Raw genomic sequence first — 12,693 nt, forward strand, 5'->3', positions numbered from 1 at the left:
TTTAAATGCTCCTCATCATTTGCTCAGATGCACTTGGGGTTTTAGTTAGTGTCAGGAGAAATAAAGTTTAATTCAGCTAACCTACCAGCAAAATGTAGTAGCTGGAAGGCGGCAATCTTGGTGATAACATTAAAAGGCTACTAGATATTTAAAAAAAAAAAACAATGAAAAATCCCTGGCTGCTCTGCCTCCATGTTTTTGTCAGACTAATTTACATAATGGTTTAGAACATTATGTAATTCAAATCAAATCACTGTCAGTCAGCACCAGCATCCATTGCATCTTTTCCATGGAGCCACGCCGAGTGGCTGAAGTAAACTTCTGTGAAAGGAACAGCAGAAGACAAATAACTCAGTCTCTCCAACGCCAGGGGTCTGACCCACTGCCTATGGCAGTCACACAAAATATTCCCCTTGACTGACATGAGCTGAGGATTGCACCCCCAGAACCCATGTAAGCTCTTAACTCTGATTCCTAAACTTGGCAAACAAACCCAGGCGGTTTTCAATCGCAAACAGGGAGAATATCCCTCCCCTCTGGACAGCAATAATCCCTCTCTGTCTCTCGGGGGGGGGAAGGGGGTCAAAATCTCTTCCATCAGAGTAGAAGAGCCACCAGCTTTAGCCAAACAGTATTGCCAAATTTACAGTGCACTGAATAATAAATCAAATCTTTGATATATTCCAGCAAGCATCAACTCCCTGATAGATTCCTCTATCGTTCCTGAGTCTCCATCACCATTACCTGAGAAGATAATTTTGCCAGTGCACTTCTAAATCTGTACCTTTTTCTTTTTTTCTCTTTTGTTTTTTGTTGCCAAAGCAGTGAAAATTGTTGCCAGTAGCTGGGGCTCCATTAACACCAAAAATTATCCAAAAACCACAGACAGAGACCCTGCATCCTTGTCCAGGGTCACCCACAATCATAGACAGAGATGCTTTGCATGGAACAAAGAGGAGAATAAAGTAGTAGTGACAAAATTTCACAGAACTGGTGTGAATGTCACTTGAGAGTTACTGCTGTGGGCAAGGACAGGTTTGTGAAAGGTTATGTTTGCCTGGAATAAAGCAGGTGGGAGGAGGAGAGAATTTTCTTGGCTAAGGCATAGGAAAAGGATAGAAGGAGAGAAGGATGGGAAGCTGGGCATGTTGGAGGTGTATGGATAGGGTGGAGTTTAGTGAAGGCAGTGGCTTTGGAGCAAAGTGCTGTTGCAGACTGGCAGGACCTGCTGTCTCACCTCATATCAGCCAGATGCAGGAGGGGGACCTGCCACCCTCCAACAGCTTAATTTTGTATGGTTTGGGTCCGTCTTCCCCAGCCTTTCACATCCAATTTTTTCTTGACCCTTCACCTCAGCCTCTTTTTGTTGCTGTCCCTTGAATGAAGGAAAACCTGAATTGCTCTATTCACTATTAAAAATGAAGTTCGGTTGTTATGTCATGTTATGTCTCTTAATTCAGTTCTACCATTGTGAAAGAGGCCCTGGCTTTGCTTACAGAGTTTCATCCATCTCTCTTAATGTAAACATGTCAGTTCTGATGATTGGCTTTTATGAGTCTGTTTGTTTTCTGCTGATTAAATGTGTCTCCATAACTTAGATGGGAGGGATCAGGAAAACCTTACCTATAACTGTGGTAATACATCAGACAGCTCTCCAGACGTGGCTCCTTCTTCCCTAGAAGCATGCAGCCAAGATTTTGCTGTCTAGCCTAAAGCTGCCTTCTTTCTCTGGCATAACCATCCCATAATGGCACCAGAATATATTTTAATAGCTGTTTTACAGCTTCCTTTATCCGTCTTTATGTCTTTAGAAAACACACTATGAATAAAATGGACCAGATTTGATATATTTTATTCATGTGAGCATTCAAAGCACCTAGTGGTGTGAGCACTGTGTATTATGTTTGGCACAACATGGAGTTTTCCTGTAGATTTCTTATTTCTTGTTCAAAAGCTAGTGACTGCATCCTGAGCTGAAAACATCCCTCTTTCTTGGTAGCTCTCTCCAAGCTCTGTTGGTTCAGAGTAGCAAAGGAGAAATCTTTCTGTGTAGTTTATAGTAAAATAACTCTGAGGCCAATTTCTAGTTAATTAAAATAGACATGAAAAACTATTGGGTGCAAAGAATTATAATTCTCAGCAAAATATAGAGATCTGCATTGGTAACTATAATGTGCTGTTTCCCTCTTGCTTATTTATATCATTTGGTTGCAGATTAATTTGAAATAAAGACACCTGCAAAGAAAGCAGAATATTTTTAGCTCACTAAAAATATTTATTTTATCATAAGAGAAGACTTAGTGCCAGCATTTAATTCTTGGCAAAAAATTTATCATTCCAAAATACCCTTCCAATACCAGGATGAAATATTCTGAATTCATTTCCTTTAGCACATGTTGGCTTTCTGCAGACTTTATTTTTTCAGTAAGTCATTGGCAATGTCAGAATGCCATGATTCTGATGAGTGAGCAGCCAGCAATACCCATTAAACTGGATTTAAAAGAAGATACTGCCTAGGCAGAGCTGGTTGTGACAAAAGGCCTGTGGGTCTGTCACTCTGAAGTTTTGTTTTGGACATTTTGTGATGTTTTGGGTTTTCTTTCCCAACAATTTGAATTCAGTGAGTTCTCTTACATATTTATTTCTGCGCCTGGTCAGCATTCGTGGTGAGCAAGAGGGCTTGTTTTGGGAAATGTGTTAGGCAATGTCATATCAGCCTGCAGGTTGGCCTTGTGACACGGGCAGCAAGAGGAACCCTGGCTCACATCTCCTCCTGTGTCAGCTAGAACAGGTTTAAACACTGTACTTTGCCTAGGAGAGCTCCAGGAGCTGAACATTTCAGCCATTTCTATCAGATTTTTGTGGAATACCACAGTTTTCCCCTGCAGACCAGCCATGGGAGCCTGCCTGGTCCCCACCAGGCACTGGATTCTCCAGCAGATCTTTTTGCACCTCCACCTTGGAGCTCACCCAACAACATGTTTCTGGTTGGACAAGCATTTGTGGATTGCCTTCACAGGGTGCAAAAAGCTCAGGGTTTTCCGGCTCCCTGCAAGCTTGGTCACCTTCTAGGACTTAGTTTAATACCTGAATTACACACTATCTGTGGTGTTCATGCTCTGCTGTGAAGGTGCTCTTTTTAAAGAAAACATTTCTAGCCAAATATTCTGGGTCCTAAGAGATCAATTCCCCAGGTGTGACTTCCCCGGGCAGAGCTGTGCTGATTTATGCCAGCTGGAGTTGTGGCTGATTATGTGTGTTAAGAACATGTGCTGCAAAAACAAGCATTGTTTGTGGTCTTGAAAAAATTATGCCTGTTGGAGGAAAAAGAAACAAACCAAATATCAGCTTAAGCAGAAGTAACGAGTGTGCTGTGTAAATTTTTGAGGACTGCCTTGATGTGAGCACACAGGCCCTCAAAGTGTGTGCTAACAGCAACTGAAATTTTCCAGTTAAAAGAGAATTTCCCATGACACTTCCTCACTGTGGAATGTGAACTGTGGTATAAATATGAGTGGATTAAGTCTCAAAAGGTTGTTTATTTGTTCGTTTGTTGTCAGTAAAATTATGAAGTGTGTTTCAGTCACCTAGACTCCTTTAACTTCTTCATCTTTTTACAAAACTTCTTTATTTGATCTGAATTAAAAACAGCTCTTCATGAAGCCATTACTTCATGGCTGGAATAAAACTTCCATGTGATCCCATATCAACTTGTCTTTTTAAATCTGATTAGGTGCTTGTGTTTATGTGTAAATTTATGCATATGAATTTATTAATCTAGACCAGTGACATTAAATTAGATGTGTCATTGCTCTGTTCTTTATTTGCCTAGCCTACTATTCTCATGTTTTGCTGTGCTCTGCAGGTCAAAGGAAAATGCCAAAGAGATTATATGGAAAAGGAGTGTGTGGGGGGAAAAGATGACTGTGCTCCATGTAGTCTCAGACAGAAAGAAAACCCATCCACATGACTGTTCTTGTTACCACAGCCGTTAGGAACGCAAAATCGTTATTTAATCACAAACATTTCTTCAACAAAAGGAGAATTTAGGGCTCTGGGATTAGTATTCTGTAAGAGTTTGGACTAGCAGAACCGTAGTACAAACATCCCTCTCCCCAGCCCGTGGTCTGCAGCAGCTTCCTGAGTGGCAGCATGGAAATCAGAAATGATTTCCTACTCAAAATGATCGTGTCTGTAAAAGACACTTTCACAACCTTGATCTTCCACTTTGGTTCCTTTATTACCATTGCCAAGGGCCTGAAATATAAGCTCATGAGTCCTTGATACAACAGAAGGAGTTGCAGGGCACACAGGTGATGTTCTGAGAACCTGAAAGATATTTTGAACTGGAGTGGCTGAAGCCCATGACACTAAGGTTGAAACTGCAATGGAAAACAGCATTTATCTTTCTAAATAAATACCTAATTTGTTTGCTCTCACTTCTGGCCAGACCAAAGAAAGAATTCTTCTTGGGGCTTTATTTTCATATGCACGTTTTGTTTACAGAACCAGTGCATTTTATCAGCAACAACCAATGCTAACTGACCAAGCAAGAGGGAAATTTTCATTCTGTGCCTGGTGATATCACAGAAACAATGTGTTTGAAGCCTTGTACTTCAAAAATATGCCTGTGAGGAATGGAAAAATCCAGGCTCATATTGTAAACACGTGAGTCACAACAGCTATTATCTCTTAAGAAATGGCATTCCAGCCCTTTGATTCAGTCATTGATGATTTCCCTTTTTAACTTGTGGTGCTTTCTCACCCTTTTAAGTAACATCTGGGCTAACCCTGGCTATTTGTAGAAATGTTTGCAATTCACAGATTAAAAGAAATTAGACATAGAAAGGACCCATGAAATTATCTTGTCCATTTCCTGAAAGCATATGAAATTGAAAAAGAATTGTGCTAAATATATATATATTAAAATGTGGAACTTTAACTTATATACAATATGAAGACAAGGCATGTCACAAATTTTCAATTGTAAGGGTGCTGAAACGTACTTTTTTAAAAAGAAAAATTAAATAGATGACTAGCAAAAATGCTAATGAAGTTTGTGTAGGATTTTCCAGTTCTTTCTAAGCAGCTACCTTTCTGGAAATTGCAGATAAAACTGAAAAGATCTGGATTTGACCAGTTTGAATTTGATTCAGTTTTCTAACGAGAGAGAGCTTTAAGCAAAAATAATTCCCTTTAGAAAAAATAATTAAAACTTCTGATGCTGATTAGGTTTTTTGGGCTATTTTATCTCCCTCACCATCCCCTATCAGTTTGTTTCTCTTTTGAGGAAAAAATTGAGTGGTTCTGTTGCCAGAATGGCTTCTCCTGGAAGTCTTTAAGGACTGTGTGGACAAAGCACATAATTAGGTTTCCTTAGACTGGGAAGAGTGTTAAAGTAGGACCAGCATAAGTAGCTCTTCTTGCTTGCACCCAGGTTCCTGAGTCAGAGGCAGCAACTTGTATTTAAAATCATTTATGGACCTTTTGCCATTGCTCTGTGATTTCATTAGAAGTTTTTCCAGTCTCATATCACAACGTTCTCATCTCCAGTTTAGAGACCTCCTCTCTGCCCTTCCAGCAGTCCTGATCAACCACTGGATTTTGTTGTCCCCCTTCAGCGCTGAGACAGGTTTCAGTCTGGAGAAACAAAAATGGAGAGGACAAAAAAAATATCTCAGAGAATTCTCTGGCCACCTGTATTGATGTCATTTATAGAAAGTGAAATTCTATTTGCTGAGTCACATAGCGTTGGGCGTAGGAAACGCAATTTGTGGGAAAGCTTCTAATTTCCTGTTTTTCAGGAAGGAAGGGATAAAACAAATGGCATAGAGGGGAGAGGGGAAAGGAAAAAGGAGAATAAATCTAACAAAAGAAGAATCTCAGAATATCCCAAACTCCAGGAAGGATAATTCATTTTAGCCCTGCTTGTTCAAACCAGCTGTAATTCAGAGCATAATGTACAAGCTTCAGTAAATCATTCCTGTGTGATAGACTGTGATCAATGACAATTTAATGAATTCATTTTAAAATGAAGTCAGAATAGGAGAGACAGTAGTTATTTGAAAGCGTCCTTTACTCAGAGAAATTGAGTCAATAAATATGCTATTTGTCATGCAGAGTCCAGTTAGAGTCTTGTTTGCTAACAAAAATGCTGTCATCACAGAGCCTAATAGACGCAAACTATCTGGAACTATCCATTGTAAATAGACAAATTCCATCTGAAAGCAGAAAACAAACGTTGTGCCTGAACAAAGAGTGGGATCCTGCACACGTTGCTGAATGAAAGAAGGTAGCCCACCACAAAATCTACTATTTTGTTTGTCACCAGAGTGTATTCTGATGGTGTATGAATGGCCTGGTGGTGGCAAAAATACAAGGTCTGTGTTTCTTCTGTGAAATGAGTTTTAATTGTTGCGGAGTGAGGGCTTCTCTCGCTGGAAAAACATGCCTCTAAAGTGACTTTAAATTACAAAATGGGGCTTCAGTGAACTTGGATGGATTTGTGCAGGCTGCTACAACAGGGATAAGCTTCATCCTTTTTCAAACAGTAGTTTTACATTAATTTTCACAGCCATCCGTGTTGTTTAGTGCAGATACAAGAAGGCTTTTTGTTCGGCTGTGCTTTTCACGCTTGGTTTTATTCATGTAAGTTGAAGAGATGGGAAAATTCGTACTTGTTTTCATTCAGGCAGAGACTGGAAGTGTTAACATTGAAGTACCATCAGGACAAGATGATCAAGCTTTGCAGGTTTGGGTTAGAATCATAGAATAAAAGAATATCCTGAGCTTGAAAACACAAGGATCATTGAGTCCAACTCCAGGATATTCAAATTGGTCTTGGAAGAAAGAAGCCTGCTTTTCAGAGATGACAAGCTGGCAGCAGTGGCTGTTCAGCATCTTAGAAGCTTGGTGTGCTTTCATGAAGATCCCAGAGCTTTTCCAGGCACATTTGAGCTTCCATCATCCTTCAGATTTCAGGGTATGGAGGAAAAGAAAATGCTTAAAAGTCCTGAGGAGATATCTTGAAGATGGTATTTCCTGTCCCAAAGGAAAATTAAAATTATGTTACAGAAGCCTAAGACAGAGATTATGAAGATTTTTTAAAGGGATTTAAAAATCTAAACTTGACCCTTCACTCTTTAAATTTGGAATAGAACAGCTGGGGCATTTTTAGATTTTGCATCATGTGGCCAGACATCGGCTGATTTAGATCTGCCTTGCAGTCATCTTAGGAACATTGTTCATCCACTCCCAGAGCTGCGTTTTCAAAAATGAGTTAGGAATCTGAATCTCTGTGGCTTTCAATGAAACTTAAGCTTGTGCGAATCTAAGTTACTTCTTTGGATTTAGGATCCCAAATGACTGAAGAACTTAAGAATATTCCACAGTCTATCTATAAAGTCTTTTTAGATTTGATCATATGTTATTTCTTATTGAAATTACAATTTCAGTCATTTTTGTTTTCCTTGATGTTCTATTAACCACATAAAAACAGATGAAGAACTTCCTGATAATACATAACGAGTTCCTTGGGGGTTGAGTTTGGTGGGATTTTTTTTTTCATTCTGCTGGCTTTGTTCTTGTTGCTTTCCTCACACCGCTAACTTCTGATAACTTTTTTTTTTTTTAATTTCAGCTGTTTCCACTACTAGGAGTAAAGACCAGTAAAGACAGAGCAGGATGAAAAGATGGCTGACTTCTTGTTACCACCGGGTACTAACAGCTTCCACCGGTTCACGCCCGAGTCCTTGGCTGCCATTGAGAAGCGAATTGCAGAGAAGCTCGCCAGGAATGCCAAGCAGGAATACAGGGAGCAGCTGGGCGAGGAAGAGAAGCCTCAGCCTCAGTTTGACTTGCAAGCTTGCAAGAAGCTGCCTGATATCTATGGGACTGTTTCTCCAGAGCTCATTGGGGAGCCCCTGGAGGACATCGACCCTTTCTACAATGATCGTAAGGTGAGCACCAACCTAAAGCTAAAGCATGACCTCTGCTTTGGGTGCTCTGCTTGTTATCTTTCTACAAAAAGTAAAAAAATACTTCTTTCCCAGATTAAGGATCCAAATGTTGGCATGAACAGGGCTCCCAGAAAACATCTAAGCAGGAGGGCAAAGAGGGATAAAAAGCATAATTTAAATTTGTGTGTTTCCAGATAACCCTAAGAATGAATATACAATATCTGAAACGAGCAGAGCAGTAGCTGAGTTAATTTAAGTCAGAGGTTTTTATCTGCCCTATCTTGCCTTCTGCATGAGCTGTGACTTCACAGGTCTGTTGTTTATCACTTAAGCCCCTTAATGTTAAGGGCTTCTGGGTGACTTGAGCCTTGTGCGAGCACTCTGCACAAGAGCAGGAGGCACCTTCACAACCGTTCCTGGAGAGCAGCAGCTCTGCTCCTGCTGAGGAGGAGCAAAACTCCATTTCAGATGACCAAAGCAGAGCAGGAGGGAGGTGTGAGCAGCATGTGCAGTGCTGGCACTTTGCAGAATGGTGAACTTTGTCCCAAAGCGAGCATCACCTGATGAGGGATCACGTGCAGGCTGGACCAAAGCCACAGCAGTGCAAACAGCTTCTGTCAAAAGGCTGTTGACAGCAGAGCTGGGCTGGTTGCTTACTACAGTTCATTCCCCTTTCCAAGCATTTCACAAAACAGAGGACAAAATGAAGCTTGGAAGCCCTTTGTTTTTTTAGGCAGCTTCCAGTTTTTTCAGGTACTGCTGTTCCTGATTTTGGGCTATGCTATTTCCTGTAAACAATGAATTAATGTGACCATAATGGTACTTCTATTAAAACAGTGTAGAGGCAGGTGCTAGAGCTACAGAACAAAAGTTAAATGGATAAAGACAAACAGATTACTTACCTGGAAGGGCCAGAATTAATTTACCTTTTAATTTGCCTGCTATCCCTGGGCATAAGCAACAGGATATAGATTTGCAATTTTAGTGCCATGAAGTTTTTAGACTCAAGGTGTGTGAATTGCTTAGATTTTGTATATTGGGTGTCTCAATTCTGTCTCAGAGTGGATATTAGTTCCTCTATGCCTGGTGGGGCATCTTCAGAGCTCTTCAATTTGGGTCAGAATCCAATAAACTTTTGTTTTTGGTTTAAGATAACAGAGAATTGTTTTTCTCTGGCCATATTCATCTGAGCACAATGAGAGTGCTTCAGTGCCAAAGTCAGATCCTAGTCTGGAACTGTGCCTCCTACCACTTTTTGCTTGGTGAGACAAAATTGAGAGCAATAAAGTGTTCAAAGTAGAGAAGCTGTATCAACAACATAGTGAGATCTGCAGGGAAGAAGAACATAACATATTTTTTTCCACCACACTTCAGTCTCCAGGTAATTTTTTTATTTTTGAAGGTGATTCTGCTCTCTTCCCAGCCCCATGGTGGAGGGGGACAGTCAGGACAGTCAGTTCTGTAGGGAAGGCCTTGGACAAAACTTTTCACCAAGTGAGAAGGATTTTGGGGGTCTTGGGAGGGGGGAAAAGTATGAGATGCTGGCAGGAATTTCCCAGTGGGCTGTGGGCTGGAAAAGCTGAGCATAAATGCAAATACTGAATGTTCTCATTTTCTGTTTTGTTTTCCAGACATTTATAGTACTGAACAAAGGGAAGACAATCTTTCGATTTAGTGCCACTCCTGCCTTGTACATACTTAGTCCTTTCCATCCAATCAGAAGAGCAGCAATTAAAATTTTGGTACATTCATATCCTTTCTGTTGATTTTCCTCCTCATGTATTTTATATGGGGTTTAAACACAGATGGATTGAAGTCAGAAACCATTTTATTTCATTAAGCTGTTTTAAATCTTCTGGCTGAATTTGCCTGCACAAGCAGAAATGCACTTGGATTTTCGGTTTGTTTCATTTTATATTGTTATGTGAGCTATAAAAATGCCTGTATCATACTGCTGCCATCAGATAATGTGAACTGCACTGGAGAGTCTGGTGGGTTTACTCAGGATTAAACGATGGGAAGGGACTGATCATCTTTACTGAAGGGAAAGTGGGTGTAGTACCTCAGAAAGGAAGGAAACCAGGGGAAATTTGAACTGATGGAGAGCTTTGCTACCAAGCACTTCAGCAATCCCTCCCAGGGGTAAAACTCTGTGACACTGTCTGCAGACACAATTTAATTTTGAACTGCTTCAGATCAGAATTTTTTTTTTCTCCTGAAACAGAATATTTCAAAAATTGTTCTGTTGATTCTGTTCTAGTTTGTTTATTTGGATATGTTATCCAAAAAAGAAAAAAGGCACGGACTGTCCTGCTGGACTTTCCAATGGAAGGGCAATGCCTGATTTCCTGTAGCTCTGGTTCTGAAGTCATGCAAGACAGGCTGCAGTGGTTGGTTTTGGCTTGTTTTTTTTCACACAACCCCAGAAACATTATTTTCTGACATAGTCACATCTCTCTGGAAGGCCAAACTGACCCAAATGTTCAGCTTTGTGTGAACATTACTAAAAACACACCTTTTTTCATGACTTGGCTGCTTTCTCTGGGGTGCACATGGGAGACCAGGCAGTGATAATTCAAAGACTTCACATGCTGCCCTGATCATTCTGTGATGTTTTAGTGATGGAAGTCCCTCATCTGCAATGCTCATGTCCACCACAGAGAATAAATGAATACTAAGTAGGTAACATCTTAAAAAGATTGGTTAATTATTAAATTTCAGGGAAAACAAATAGGGAAATAAATTAGATTCCCACTCCATACAGGGAGGAGAAAAAAAAGGTGACACTATAGATATTCTAGCAAAAGGAAAAACAGGTGAAGCTTCTGATTGCAATAATTCTATGCAAAAATGAATATGTGTTATCAGCCAAGATATTATTATGGTTACTAAGAATACACTGTAGAATTCTGCAGAGAGATGAGCTGGTGGATCAGATTATGTGTGCACACAATGCAGCACATGCTGCTGCATACCCAGAGCCCAACCAAGTTTTTTAGGCACAGTTACCTCAGCACAGCCTTGCTGAAGTTAATCAAGGTCAATGCATTTGCCCAGGTATGGCTAAAGTAAGAATCTGAAAATTGAGCTGCTTAGAAAGAAACTGAGAGTGTTGCCTCCAGCTTTGGAGGTTTGTTCTGTCTTCTTCTCCCTTTTTTTCTACATTGTTTGGTGAAGCCAAGAGGTCACAGGAATGTGTAGCACAGGAGCTACATGCCCTTGGTAGCAGTTGAACAGAAGATAAATAATCAAGAAATCCTTATCACATTACTTCCGAGGATAAAGACCACACAGGAGAGCATTTGAAATGTCTATCAGGAAAGAAATATGGTCAGATAAGGAGTGTAAGATTTTGGGAGTGGCAGGTCTCAATGCAAACATGAGTTTAGCTCCAGAAAGACAGAAATTATCACCCTGTGTTGATAATTTTGAGAGAACCAACAGCCCAATCTTTGGCAGGCACAGGCAGGAGACAAAAACTCCGGTCCCAGTGAGACAACGAAGATTCTGCATTAGGCACTGATTTGTTTTCTGTCAATAAAGACCTTTTGTATCAACCTGAAATACAAAGGCCAAGTGGCCGAGCAGGCAGTCAATATCCCAGGCAGAAAGGAGCCCAAACCCGCAGGTACTGAAGCAGATAATATCCCAGACATGGACCTGGGACCCAGATCTATCCTCTTGCGTGACTGTAATCAAGCAATCTTTATTTTCCCCAGGGCAAAAGCCTAAAAGGAGCATTAGCAAATGCTGCCCTGTCACGTAAATATCTGTAGCAGCTTCTTTAGTGGATGCCATATTTCAATTTCCAGCCATTGAGTGCACCATGAAGGCCAACAGTGGAACAGAATAGAGAGGACAGAGTAAAATCACCCCATAAAGAAGCTGTGGGGGTCACATTTCCTGGTTAAGTGGCTGTATGTGGAGTTCTTCCTCTGAGATGTCTGGCAGGATAATTGCTATGTGATCACTGCTCATCCAGCCAAAACTGAGAGATACAGTCTTTCAAAAATACACCCTTCCAAGGGGAAAAACTCCCACAGCCTCTTAGTAATGTTTGTTGCAACTAATAATGTATCTTTAAACCCCTTCTAGGTATTTCTCCTCTTATTCAGGGTCTGTGAGGCCTCATGGATGGTCCAGGGCCCACATGGCAGCCCAGAAGGTGGCCCTGCTCCATTCCTGTCCCAGAGGACATGGAGGATTTTATCCCCAATGGGATGAACATTTTCTGTCTTCTGCATCATTATTAGCTGTTATTAACACCTTTATTAACTATCTCCACCTTTTAATGAGATTAAATTACTGGTAACATTTCCTTGATGCCTCATGTTTAAAAGACTCCTCTCCTTGCCTGCAAGCCAAGGATCATTTTGTGGTGTCCTTAGTTTCTCCAAGCAGTTTGCTAGCCTGTATAAAATCTGTAGCAATTCTAATTGCTAGTTTTTCTAGGTTTTATAGCTAGTTTTTCTCACTTTACCACTGATCCAGGCTGGAAGTTTGGTAAAAATGACCTACGTTGGTGCTAGAATTATAGATTGTGGCGCATCAGAAAAAGAAAAATAATCTTTTTACCGAATTTCCAATCTTTGTCCATATTTTCTGCTTGCAGCTTTCCTCCCATCCTATTTTACACACTTTCCATAAGGCAAAATGAGATCTTGTGAAGCACCAATTATGCATTCTCTTCATTGGGACTAACCTTTGCTTGCACATATTATATGTAATTTGGCAA

The 12,693-nt window shown here is 40.5% G+C and overlaps 1 protein-coding gene across 4 annotated transcripts in view; it reads left to right on the forward strand.

Annotated features, from left to right (window-relative positions):
- The window catches only part of LOC129118645 (sodium channel protein type 5 subunit alpha-like), a 218,246-nt gene that overhangs the window by 33,533 nt on the left and 172,020 nt on the right, over positions 1-12,693 (forward strand). For all 4 annotated transcript variants that reach the window (XM_077188165.1, XM_077188117.1, XM_077188218.1 and 1 more), the window contains exons 2-3: positions 7,640-7,958; positions 9,590-9,707. In XM_077188165.1, the coding sequence (XP_077044280.1) occupies positions 7,692-7,958; positions 9,590-9,707 (385 nt within the window). In that variant the 5' untranslated portion in view covers positions 7,640-7,691. The remainder of the gene's footprint in view (positions 1-7,639; positions 7,959-9,589; positions 9,708-12,693) is intronic.

This window comes from Agelaius phoeniceus, chromosome 1 (genome assembly GCF_051311805.1).
Source record: "Agelaius phoeniceus isolate bAgePho1 chromosome 1, bAgePho1.hap1, whole genome shotgun sequence".
Lineage (NCBI taxonomy): Eukaryota > Metazoa > Chordata > Aves > Passeriformes > Icteridae > Agelaius > Agelaius phoeniceus.